Raw genomic sequence first — 13790 nt, 5'->3', positions numbered from 1 at the left:
CTGAAATATTCCTTCCAGATCTTAATGTGGGTTGGCGGGGGGATGGTGGGGTTTGGTTGGGGTATGCGTGTGGGAAGTAATGCTCCTTGTAGTTCAGGGCTCACCCCGGATGTTACCTCCTCAGAGGCAACATTAGACCTAATCTAAAGTAGCCCTTGGTCACTCAGATCACTGGTTTGTTTTCTTCATGCCACCCCCCATTTCACATTTGTATGGTATGTGTCTGCACCTCATTTCCCGCCACACACACATACATCTTCCTCCCTAATAGCATATAAACTCCATGAAAGTAGAGACTTTCCCGGTCCTGTTCGCAGCTGTAGCTGCAATGTCTCCTACTGAATAGCACATAGTAGGTAAATATAGATTCAATGAATTTAGTGAAAGAAGGGGACCTTGGGCAAGACTCATTCAATATAACAGCATGCATTTAATATAGTAGTTATTATTTCCTAGGTCCTTTGATCATCTTTTCTAGCTCTGTCGTCGGAGGAAGCAAGAATTACATATAAAAATCCAGTGTGTCTCAATTTAAAGGGTCATTTTTATTCCTGGTTACTGATCATCTCTTGGTCGCCTTCAAATGAAAAAGAAGAAAGGGGAAGAGGGAGAAAAGGAACAGCAGCAGTCATGCTTCAGTATAATTTTATACCAACTGTTTTAGAATAAATATTTAAAATTGATAATACCCAATGTTGATGAGGCTGTGAAAAAAATTGTACATTGATAAACTGCTAGTGAAAGCTAGCAGTTTATTAAGCAGTTACTAAGTGCTAAATACTTTACATGCTTCATTTCATTTGGTCCTCACAACCCTGTGGGATAGATAACTATTATTGTTCCCATTTTATGAATCAAGAAATTGAGGCTCAAGGAGGTTGAGTAACTTGACTATGAAAACAGTATGTTGACACACTTTTTTATTTATGTTATTATTTATTTATTATTATTATTATTTTTTTTTTTGAGACAGAGTCTCACTTTTTGCCCAGGCTGGAGTACAGTGGAGTGGTCTCAGCTCACTGCAACTTCCACCTGTCGGATTCAGGCGATTCTCGTGCCTCAGCCTCCTGCATAGCAGGGACTACAGGTATGCACCACCACACGCGGCTAATTTTTGTATTTTTAGTAGAGACAGGGTTTTGCTGTGTTGGCCTGGCTGGTCTTGAACTCCTGGCCTCAAGAGATCCGCCCACCTCAGCCTCATAAAATTCTGGGATTACAGGTGTGAGCCACTGCAACTGGCCAGGCAGAACCCTTTTTTAAAGCAAGGAAGTGATGTCCTAGAGCAATATTAACATTTATATCCTTTGACTCAGTCCAATCATGCGAATTTGTTTTCTGGAATAATTCAAAAGAAGAAAAGAACTACATGCACAAAGACCTTCAACACAGCATAATCTTAAATAGCAAAAAAGTAAAACCATAGAGGCTCATGCCTATAATCCTATCACCTTAGGAGGCTGAGGTGGGAGAATCACTTGAGCCCAGAAATTTGAGACCAGCTTGAGCAACAGAGTGAGACCTTGTCTTTACAAAAAGTATAAAAATGAGCCAGGCATGGTAGCATGTGCCTGTACTTGGGAGAGGCTGAGGAGGGAGGATCACTTAAGCATGGGAGATTGAGGCTGCTCAGTCACACCACTGCACTCCAGCCTGCGTGAGAGAGTGAGATCCTGTCTCAAAAAAAAAAAAAAAAAAAAGTAAAAACAACATAAATGCCAAACAAGAGAACATGAGAACATGTAATTTACAGAACATCCACATCCTCAGAGATACTGAGCAGTGCTGTCTCACCCTGACTGGTGACATGGATGTGAGTGTGGCTGATCTTTTCTGAAGAAGCAGTCCCACTACACTAAAGATGAGTTGGAGACTGTTCACCTACTTTGTACTCCTATTTGGAAATATTTAGGGGTAGTTTCTATGTAATGGGGTTTATGTGAACTCTCTTCTTATACACACTCCTCCAGGAAAAGCTCTTGGTATTTTCCTATCCACTTTTATTTTAATTTATTTTATTTTATAATTATTATTATTTTTTGAGATGAATTCTTGCTCTGTCACCCAGGCTGGAGTGCAGTGGTGCAATCTCCGCTCACTGCAACCTCTGCCTCTCAGGTTCAAGCGATTCTCCTGCCTCAGCCTCCCCAGTAGCTGGGAATAGAAGCGCACGTACCACCACATCTGGCTAATTGTTTTTGTAGTTTGGTTACAGATGGGGTTTCCCCATGTTGGCCAAGCTGGTCTCGAACTCCTGACCTCAGGTGATCCGCCCACCTTGGCATCCCAAAGTGCTGGGATTACAGGTGTGAGCCACCACACCCAACCTCCTGTCCACTTTTAAATAATGTATTGCTCTAAATCTTCTTCATTAAACATTTAAAACTTTTCCCATAAAAATAATTATAGAACATCAACATGATTGAATATCATATGGCTATTGAAAATGTTTCCATGGTATATACAGTAAATTAAAAATCTGTGAAAATGAATATACAATATTATAATAATAACAATTTAGAATATATGCACTTGAATTAGGACCAAAAGGAAATAATTGTAAAATAAAAATAGTTAAGATTGTGGTATTGGTATAATCCCAGCACTTCGGGAGGCCAAGGCAGGTAGATCACCTGAGGTCAGGAGTTCGAGACCAGCCTGGCCAACATGGTGAAACCTCGTCTCTACTAAAAATACAAAAATTAGCTGGGCGTAGTGGCGGGTGCCTATAATCCCAGCTACTTGGGAGGCTGAGGCAGGAGAATTGGTTGAACTCGGGAGGCGGAGGTTGCAGTGAGCGGAGATCATGCCACTGCACTTCAGCCTGGGTGACAGAGTGAGACTGTCTCAAAAAAAAAAAAAGAAGCTTGTGGTATTATAGGAGCGTTTTTGTTTTTGTTTTTTGTTTTTTTTTTTGAGATGGAGTCTTGCTCTGTTTCCCAGGCTGGAGTGCCGTGGTGCTATCTCGGCTCACTGCAAGCTCTGCCTCCCAGGTTCACCCAGTCTCCTGCCTCAGCCTCCTGAATAGCTGGGACTACAGGCACCCACCACCACGCCTGGCTAATTTTTTTGTGTTTTTAGTACAGATAGGGTTTCACTGTGTTAACCAGAATGGTCTCGATCTCCTGACCTCGTGATCTGCCCGCCTCAGCCTCCCAAAGTGCTGGGATTACAGGTGTAAGCCACTGCGCCCATCCTAGGAGAGTTTTTTAAAAAACAAAATTTGCTTTAATGTGACTGTATTGCTTTTACTCTTAAAAAAAAAATCATAAAAGATACCCACGATAATAGGAAAGAATGCTTAATTAACCATACATGTGCTCTGCTGAAGAGAAACCTAAATAAATCATTGAACTAAAGTAAATATTTTGGTCAATACAAAGCATCTGAGGATATCAAACAAACTTGAGAAATCCATTTTTAGAATTGCTTTAATGAATTTATCAGCAATTTTGGAGACTCTTGGCTGATACCCATTTGGGATCTGTGGTAACTCTTTTCAATGTCATGGTTCACCTTTTGTCCAGGCTTTAAGTTAGCAGTTTTGTTCAGTATAGCTTTAGGCACTAGTGATTTTATAGTTCTGACTTTTGGTCTTGTTCTTGTATACCGTGTGTCTCTTTCAGAGAAGTCACATTTATGTATCCAGCCTCAGAATTCTGTGAACACACAAGATTCTCAGGGGACTTTTCAGGGGACTTTGAACTTGCCATTGCTTCTTTTGACTTAATCTCGTCAGTCTCTTGAAGATTTACAAATGACTCTACCAAACCTTTTCCTGAAAAACTAAGAAAGGCCATATGTGAGGACATCATGTAGACAGAGTTTCTTGGTAGCAGTTTGGGGTTACAGGGATACAGGCATTGATAGAATTTCAATTTTTTGCAACTCTTACACAAAGAAAGCCAAATAAAATTTACCTTAAACCTATGTTCATATTTTATTTCCTACCTTAAGTCAGGATTCTGTGGGGTTTAGGGGTGAAGGAGTGGCAAGGGGAAGAATTGGAAGAAGACTCAAATAATTCATGTAGAGAACATGACCCCAGAATGCTAAGCCTTCTCAAGCCAGCAATCCAGGACTAGTTAGGCAGCCACGACTCTCAGGCATGGCTGAGAGTCCATCTCAGATAGACTTGACTTGACTTGTCTTAACTTCACTAACCTGGAGTTTGATAAAGGCAATATTTCATTCACTACTTCAGATTCAAGGATGTCACTAATTGTTGTTTCCTAAAAGTAAAGAAAGGATGAATGTGAAAAGTTATAGTGATAAATCATTAGCTATATGACCCTAGAAAAAATATGTATATAATAGATATAATACCTCCACATAGTACAAACAATGAAAAACATAAAAGGGTATAGAATGAAAAGCTGGTTGCCCTCTTCACTCTCTATATAATCTATCTATATCTATTGATAGACAATCTATCTATATCTGTCTATCTAGTTTTATACGTGGCACTATACATACTATCTTCACCTTGCTTCTTTCTTTTGTTACATATATTTTGGAGATATTGCAGAAAATTTATTTTTAAAATAACAGCTTTGTTGAGAAGTAACTCACATACTATAAAGTTTTCCCTTTTAGTGGGTTCAATTCAGTGCTTTCTAATGTACTCACACAGTTATGCAACCATCACCACTATCTAATTCCAGAACATTTTCATCAGCCCCCAAAAAAGCCCATACCCAGGAGCAGTCTACTCTCCATTTATTCCTCCTCCAAATCCTTGTCAATCACTAATATATGTTCTGTCTTTATGGATTTCCTTATTCTGGATGTTTCATATAAATGGAATCATATAATATGTGGCCTTTTATGTCTGCCTTCTTTAAAATATTATCATGTTTTCAAGGTTCATTATGTTATAGTAAGTATTAATACTTTATGTCTTTTATGGCTGAATAATATTCCAATGTTTGGATAAAACACATTTTGTTTGTCCATTCATCAGGTGATGAAGAGTGGGTTGTTTTCACTTTTTAGTTATTATGAATAAGGCTGCTATGAATATTTATGTACAAGTTTCTGGTAGGACATATATTCTTATTTCTCTTGGATATTGTGATGGTCAGAAAGTTTTTTAAAAGTTATATTTATACTATTGAATATTGACAAATTATAAGTGCATATACTTATGGGTACAAAGTGATGCTATGATATATGATATGAAATGATTGAATTGAGGTAATTAACGTATCCATCACCTCAAATACTTATTCTTCCTGTCTAACTGAAACGTTGCACCTTTGGCTATTGCCTCTCTACCCCTCAGTCTCTGGTAACTAGCATTTTGCTCTATGCTTACATGTGTTCAATTGTTTTAGATTCCACATTTAAGTGAGAAGATGTGGTATTTATTTTTCTGTGCCAGGCTTTTTTTCACTTAGCGTAATGTCCTCCAGGTTCACCAATGTTGTTGCAAATGACAGAATTTCCATCCTTTTTAAGGCTAAATAGTATTCTACTGTGTATATATACCACATTTTCACACACCATAGTGTATATCACATTCTGACTTCAAATCCTTTGGATGTAAATCCAGAAGTAAGATTGCTGGATCATATGGTAGTTCTATTTTCACTTTGTTGGGGAAACTCCACACAGTTTTCCATAATTGCTGTACTAATTTATATTCCAAACAACAGTGTACAGGGTTTCCCTTTTCTCCACAACCTTGCCAACACATTATCTTTCATATTTTTGGTTTGTTGAGATAGGGTGTTGCTCTGTCACCAAGGCTGGAGTGCAGTAGCGTGAACATAGCTCATTGCAGCCTTGACCTCCTGGGCTTAAGGAATCCTCCCACCTCAGCCTCCTGAGAAGCTACAACCACAGATGCACACCACTACACCCAACTAATTAAAGCAAAAAAAAATTTTTTTGTACATACAGGGTCTTGCTGTGTTGCCCAGGCTGGTCTAGAACTCCTGACCTCAAGCAATCTTCCCACCTCAGCCTCCCAAACTGCTGGAATCACAGGTTTGGGCTACCCTTATCTTTCATCTTTTTGATAATAGTCATTTTGACAGGTGTGAGGTGATATCTCATTGTGGTTTTAATGTGCATTTCCGTAACGATTCATGATGTTGAGCTTTTTTTTTTTTTTTCATATATCTGTTGTCCATTTGTATGTCTTCTTTTGAGAAATCTCTATTCAGGCCCTTTGCCAGCTTTTTAATTGGGTTATGTTCTTGCTGTTGAGTTGAGATCCTTATATATTTTGGATAGTAATCCCTTATCAGATGTGTAGCTTACAGATATTTTCTCCCAATCCATAGGTTGCCTCTTCACTCTGTTAATTGTTTCTTTTGCTGTGCAGAAGCTTTTTAGTTTGATGTAATTCCATCCCATTTGTATGTGTTTGTTTTTGTTCCCTGAACTTTTCGTGTCAAATTGAAGAAATCGTTGTCCAGATCAACCATGTAGTTTTTCGCTATGTGGTGTTCTTCTAGTAGTTTTACAATTTCAGGTCTTGTCTTTAAGTCTTTAATCCATTTGGAGTTGATTTTTTAATGTGGTGTTAGGTAAGGGTTCACTTTCATTCTTCTGCATGTGGATATCCAATTTTCTCAATACTGTTTTGTTGAAGGGACTGTCAATGTCATTCTCAATGTCATTTTCTCAATGTCATTCTCATCCTTTGTCAAAACATCAACTGACTATAGGCCAGGGGTGGTGTCTGATACCTAAATCCCAGCATTTTGGGAGGCCAAGGCAGAAGCATTGTTTAAGCCCAGGAGTTTGAGACCAGCCTGGGCAAAATGACAAGACCCCATCGCTACAAAAAATTTAAGAAATTAGCTGAGTGTGATGGTGTTCACCTATGGTTCCAGCTACGTGGAAGGCTGAGGTGGGAGGATTGCTTGAGCCCAGGAAGTTGAGGCTGCAGTGAGCTGTGATTGCACCACTGCACTCCAGCCTGGGCAACAGGAAAAGAAAAATCAATGTGCTGTAAATGTGTGGATTTGTTTTTAGGCTCTCTTTGTGGTTCCATTTGGTCTGTGTGTCTCTTTTAATGCCAGTTCCATATTGTTTTAATTACTGTAGTTCTGAGATATATATATATATTTAGACAGGATCTTGTTCTGTTACCCAGGCTGGAGTGCAGTGGCACAGTCATGGCTTACTGCAACCTCTACTACCTGGCTTCAAGCAATCCTCTTGCCTCAGCCTCCCAAGTAGCTGAGATTACTATGCCCGGCTAATTTTTTACTTTCTTATAGAGATGGGGTTTTGCCATGTTGGTCTTGAACTCCTGGGCACAAGCTGGTCTCAAACTCCTGGGCTCAAGCAATCTGCCCGCCTCAGCCTCCGAAAGTGCTGGGATGACAAGTATGAGCCACTGTACCCAACCTGTAATATAGTTTGAAATCAGGTAGTATGAGGCCTCCAGCTTTGTTCTTTCTGCTGAATATTGCCTTGGCTATTTGCGAGTTTTATAGTTCCACATGAATTTTAGGACTGTTTTTTCTATTTCTATGAAAAATGACATTGGAATTTTGATAGGTATTGCACTGAACCTATAGGTTGCTTTGGGTGGTATGGGCATTTTAGCAATATTAATTCTTTCAATTCATGAACACTAATATCTTTTCATTTATTGTGTTTTCTTCAATTTATTTCATCAAAGTTTTGTAGTTTTAAGTATACGGATCTTTCACCTCTTTGGTTAAATTTATTCCTAAGCAGTTTATTTCTTTTGTAGTTACTGTAAATTGTATTATTTTCTTGATTTCATTTTTGGATAATGTGTTGTTGGTGTATAGAAGCACTACTGATTTGGTGTGTTGATTTTGTATCTTGCAACTTTACTGTATTTGCTTCTGAGTTCTAACAGTTTTTAGGGATTTCTATATATAAGATCATGTTGTCAACAAATAGACACAGTTTCACTGTTTTCTTTCCTATTTGGATGCCTTTTATTTCTTTGCTCTGGCAAAGATTTCCAGTGCATAGGAAATAAAAGTGGTAAGCGTGGGCATCCTTGTCCTGTTCCTGATCTTTGAGAAAAAGCTTCCAACTTTTCACCATTGAGTATAATGTTAGCTGTGGGCTTGTCACACATGGCCTTTATTGTATTGAGGTATATTTCTTCTAAACCTAATCTTTTGAGAGTTTTTGTCATGAAAGGATTTGAATTTTGTCAAATGCTTTTTCTGTATGTAATAAGATGATCATATGGTTTTTGTCCTTTATTATATTAATGTGGGGTATCATGCTTATTGATTTGCATATGTTGAGCCATCCTTGTATTCCTGGGCCAAATCTCACTTGATCATGGTGAATGATCTTTTTATATTCTTGCCTGATTTTGGCATCTGAGTAATGCTGGCCTCATTTAATGAGTTTGTTAGTATTCCCTCCTCTTATTTTTTTTGAAGAGTTTGAGTAAGATTGGTATTCATTCTTTAAATATTTGGTGGACTTCAGGAGTGAATCCAGTAGGTTCTGATCTCTTCTTTGATGGGAGACTTTTTATTATGGCTTTGATCTCATGATTCATTATTGGTTTGTTGAGGTTTTCTGTTTCTTCATGGTTCAATCTTAGTAGGTTGTATGTTTCTAGACATTTATCCATTTCTTCTAGGTTTTCCTATTTGTTGGCATATGGTTATTCATAATAGTCTCTAATGATTCTTTGTATTTCTGAGATCTCAGTTGTTATTCTTTTTCATTTCTGATTTATTTATTTGGGTCTTCTCTCTTTTTTTTCTTAGTTAGTCCAGCTAAAGATGTGTTGATTTTGTTTATCTTAAAAAAGAAAAGCCCGCCGAGGCGGGCGGATCATGAGGTCAGGAGATCGAGACCATCCTGGCTAACACGGTGAAACCCCGTGTCTACTAAAAAAATACAAAAAACTAGCTGGGCGAGGTGGCGGGCACCTGTAGTCCCAGCTACTCAGGAGGCTGAGGCAGGAGAATGGCGTAAACCCGGGAGGCGGAGCTTGCAGTGAGCTGAGATCCGGCCACTGCACTCCAGCCTGGGTGACAGAGTGAGACTCCGTATCAAAAAAAAAAAAAAAAAAAAACAACTTTTTGTTTCATTGATTTTATGTATTGTTCTTTTAATCTCAATTTCATTTATTTCTGCTCTAATCTTTTTGTTTGTTTGTTTTGTTTTGAGACAGTCTTGCTCTGTCACCCAGGCTGGAGTGTAGTGGTGTGATCTCGGCTCTCTGAAAACTCCACCTCCCAAGTTCAAGTGATTCTGCTGCCTCAGCCTCTCGAGTAGCTGGAATTACAGGTGCGTGCCACCACATCCAGCTAATTTTTTTGTATTTTTAGTAGAGACGGGATTTCACTGTGTTAGCCAGAATGGTCTCAATATCCTGGCCTCATGATCCGCCCACCTTGGCCTCCCAAAGTGCTGGGACTACAGGTGTGAGCCACTGTGCCCAGCCTGCTCTAATCTTTATTATTGCTTTCCTTGTATCAATTTTGGGTTTGGTTTGTTTTTGCTTTTCTCATTTCTTGAGGTGCATCTTTAGGTTGTTTATTTGAAGTCTTTCCACTTTTTCGATATAGGTGTTTATTGTTATAAACTTCCCTCTTAAGGTCAGGCATGATGGCTCAGGCCTGTAATCCCAGCACTTTGGGAGGCCGAGGCGGGCAGATCACCTGAGGTCAGGAGTTTGAGACCAGCCTGACCAACATAGAGAAACCCTGTCTCTACTAAAAATACAAAATTAGCCGGGCATGGTGGTGCATGCCCGTAATCTCAGCTACTCGGGAGGCTGAGGCAGGAGAATCGCTTGAACCCAGGAGGTGGAGGTTGCGGTGAGCTGAGATCGCACCATTGCACTCCAACCTGGGCAACAAGAGTGAAACTCCGTCTAAAACCAACCAAACAAACAAACAAACAACAAAAACCTTCCCTCTTAATATTGCTTTTATCATATCCCATAGATTTTGTATTCCCATTTCCATTTGTTTCAAGATATTTTAAATTTTCCATCTTAATTTCTTAATTAACCCATTGGTCATTTGAGAGTATGTTGTTTTATTTCCATGTGCTTGTGTAGTTTCCAGGGTTTTTCCTGTTATTGTTTTCTAGTTTCATTTCATTGTGTTCAAAGAAGATACTTGACACAATTTCTATTTTTTAAATTCGTACTTGTTTTATGGTCTAAGATATGGTCTATTCTGAAAAACGTTCTATGTGCTGATGAAAAGAATGTGTATTCTGCAGCAGTGGGTATGTTCCATAAGTGTCAGTTAGACCTAGTAGGTCTAGTGTGTAGTTTAACTCCACTATTTGTTGATTTGCTGTTAGGATGATCTGTCCATTATGGAGAGTTGGGTGTTAAAGTCACCACTAATACTGTATTGCAGTCTATCTCTCTGACTTTAGATCTATTAATATTAGCCTTATATATTTGGGAGCTCTGGTGTTGGATGCATAGATATTTATAATTGTTATATTCACTTGCTGAATTGGCCCTTTTATCATTATATAGGTTATTCTCCTTCTCGTTTTTAGTCTTTGACTTGTAGTCTGTTTTATCTGATATGACTGTAGCTATTCCTGCTCTTCTTTGGTTTCCAGTTGCATGGAATATCTTTTTCCACTCCTTTTCATTCTCTGTGTCTTTATAGGTGAGATGGGTTTCTTGAGGGCAGCATATAGTTGGGTTTTATTTCTTTATCCATTCAGCTACTTGGTGAATTTTATTTTTTTGTATTAATTTTATTTATTTTTTTGAGATGGAGTCTCACTCTATCACCCAGGCTGGAGTGCAGTGGCTCAGTCTTGGCTCACTGCAACCTCTGCCTCCCAGGTTCAAGTGATTCTCCTGCCTCAGCCTCCTGAATAACTGGAATTACAGGCACATACCACCACACCCAGCTAATTTTTTTGTATTTTTAGTAGAGACAGGGTTTCACCATGTTGGCCAGGCTAGTCTCAAACTCCTGACCTCAGGTGATCCACCCACTTCAGCCTTCCAAAGTGGATTACAGGCATGAACCATCGCACCCAGCCAAATCTTTAATGCTAGATCCCTGCCTCCTTTTTGGCTCTAGGTGGGACCTTAAGCTCAGGTTCACTTTGGCTCTAGTAAATGGTCAGAGCACTGCCTGTCCCAAATAGAGGTGGTCCCAAAGGGATTATCCTGGCAGTGAGGGAAGGCTGTCTAGGGGTTCATGCCCAGGAGACCTGGGGGACATAGCTCCTACAGCCACTCTTATGTCTTCTTTGGCTGAGTTACAGAGCAGAGTCCCACCTCCTCTGTTTCAGGGATATTTCAGGGATATGCCTGTCTTCAGGGGTATTTCTGCCTTCAGGAAGTTGTGATACTACCCGTGGGTTAAGACAAGGACAGGTTTCTGGCTAGGAAACCCAAGAAAGTGGGGAATCTGTTTGACTATTTCAGTTTTACTTTTTCCAGCGTAGAAACCATAAGTTGAGAGATTTTCCAAACAGTGGGTGCCTGGCAGATTAGGGGGAAGGGCATTGTGGATGCAGAAGTTTGATTCTCCTACCATCTGCTCAGAGTGTTTCCACTTCTCGGTGGCCTTGGGAACTGACTCATCCTCATGCTGGAGTTCTGCATTGTTGCTGGTGCAGACCTCAGTGCTGTATATTTCTTTCTGTTTCTTTGTTGCGGGGAGAGAAGCCAGCTTGCCTCTATGCCACCATTTTGGAACAGGAAACTCCTTAAGATTCTAAGTTTAAAAACAATTTTGGAGTTATTTATTCCAGTAGGTATCAAGATGTTAGAAGTTAGTACCTTTGACACATATGGAATATTGAGTTTGATGTGCTATAGTTCTGACCCATGTGACCCTTCTTATCTTGATTCAAGGGTAACAATATACATCTCAAAGCTATTGGTCCCAGACATACTCCATTAAGTCTTCTAACTCAGCACTTGTAATACTATAGGACTTATTTACAAATGTGTCTGTCCTTCTCTACTAGACCAAAGGCCTCTGAAAACAGGGACTATCTTTGTATTCTTAGGACCTAGGCCATTTCTTGGAATTGATAAGTATTTGCTGAATGAATAAGTAAAAGAATGAATGACTAGACAATTGAAAACAGTTGTAGCTCAAGGAAAGACATAAATTACTGGATATCAACACACACTACTTGGCAGTTCTACTTTTGACAAAATTGGAAAAAAACCCCAAAATCCCACTCATATAGCTTGGAAATAATCACCTCTCTGAGACCAAACAAGTCTTACAGCAACACTGATCAACAAGCAGGATCTACTGTCCAGTATCTTGGGAAGAAACATCTAGTAGGTGATATAAACCAGAGAAGAAAGTAATCAGCCTCCATCTTGGTTTCAGAATATGATTCTGTTCATTGAAGTCCCTCTTGCTGACTTGCTTACCAGACAGACTATGGACCTGATCTGGACATGTACTATTTTCTGCATCTCTCTGTATTTGGCTACTTGTCTACTTGAACTTTTGGAACATAATTGCTTTTCTTTCACTCAGATGCTCTCTTCAGGCTTGACTCTTTGCCATAGGAAACTTCATGTTACTTCGCTGAACCTCAGATTTGCTCATCTTTCATATGGGACTAGAATCATACATGGCAAACAGGGCTGTTGAGAATGAGGCACATATGTTAAAACACTGAATATTTATTCATTCTCAAATATTTATGGAGTACCTGTCCATAGATACAGTCCAGTATATATGAGATACAGTGTATATATGAGATACACTCCTTGTCCTCCAGGAACTCACTGCTGAGTTAATCAGATAGAGAAGAAAAAGGGCAATGACAATACAGTGTATTAACGAAGAAGCTATGAGGCATATACAAATTTCTTGGAGATCACACAGGCGGAGATAGTTTACTAAAATCTCTCTGTTCAAGAGCAGTCTCAGGGTCTGCTATCCTGATTTGCAGCCAAGAGCCTCTTTGCCACAGCCTACCATGAGGCCAAGAGCCCAGCTACAGCTATATAAAGATGAAGGGAAAAGACAGCACAGCAGCCGTAGCAACCCGAACTTCACATTAAAGGCAGGCCCAATAGGAAGCACACATCTTACCTCTCCTCTGTGAATATGAATGCTCCTTATAATTCGCTCTAAGAAGCCAATCTGCTGTGTGAGACGAAGACTATTTTCCTGTAATTGCTTATTTTCTTTATCCATGTAAAGTACCCTAAGAATGGCATAAATCAGTGGCATGATTAGAAATTTCTGTATCATTACTAAAAACCCAAAACTACATCCCACTTCCCACTGGCTCTGGATCTTAGACCACTGTCCAGATTTTAGAAGCAAGTTTGACAGAATAATTCCCACCATATTCCAAGACCAAGTGTGATATTAATACTGAGTGTCAACTTAATTGGATTGAGGGATACAAAGTATTATCTTGGGTGTGTCTGTGAGGGTGTCACCAAAAGAGATTAATATTTGAGTTAGTGGGCTGGGAAAGGCAGATTCACCCTTAATCTAATCAGCTTCCAGCGAATATAAAGAGGCAGAAAAACGTGAAAAAGAGAGACAGGCCTCGTCTCCCAGTTTACATCTTTCTCCCATGCTGGATGCCTCCCGCCCTTGAACACAGGACTCTTGAGTTCTTCAGTTTAGGGACTCAGACTGGCTCTCCTTGCTCCTCAGCTTGCAGATAGCCTATTGTGGACCTTGTGATCATTTAAGTTAATACTTAATAAACTCCTCTTTTTATATATATATATATATACACACACACTCTCTCTCCTTTACATATATACATACATATATATACACACACACGGGAGTTTGTGTGTGTGTGTGTGTTTGTGTGTGTGTGTGTGTGTGTGT

General features: G+C 39.4%; 1 protein-coding gene across 1 annotated transcript in view; it reads right to left on the bottom strand.

Annotated features, from left to right (window-relative positions):
• Positions 1–3416: 3416 nt before the first annotated feature.
• The window catches only part of CCDC30 (coiled-coil domain containing 30), a 117883-nt gene continuing 107509 nt past the window's right edge, over positions 3417–13790 (bottom strand). The window contains exons 13-16 of the mRNA XM_011944997.1: positions 13029–13143; positions 11496–11678; positions 4168–4235; positions 3417–3789 (exon numbers count right to left, since the gene is read on the bottom strand). Of these exons, the coding sequence (XP_011800387.1) occupies positions 3579–3789; positions 4168–4235; positions 11496–11678; positions 13029–13143 (577 nt within the window). The 3' untranslated portion in view covers positions 3417–3578. The remainder of the gene's footprint in view (positions 3790–4167; positions 4236–11495; positions 11679–13028; positions 13144–13790) is intronic.

Source organism: Colobus angolensis, unplaced genomic scaffold, assembly GCF_000951035.1.
Source record: "Colobus angolensis palliatus isolate OR3802 unplaced genomic scaffold, Cang.pa_1.0 Scaffold106, whole genome shotgun sequence".
In the NCBI taxonomy this organism is placed as follows: domain Eukaryota; kingdom Metazoa; phylum Chordata; class Mammalia; order Primates; family Cercopithecidae; genus Colobus; species Colobus angolensis.
The sequence above is the reverse complement of the archived record's forward strand: the minus strand, read 5'-3'. Positions and strand labels throughout refer to the sequence as shown.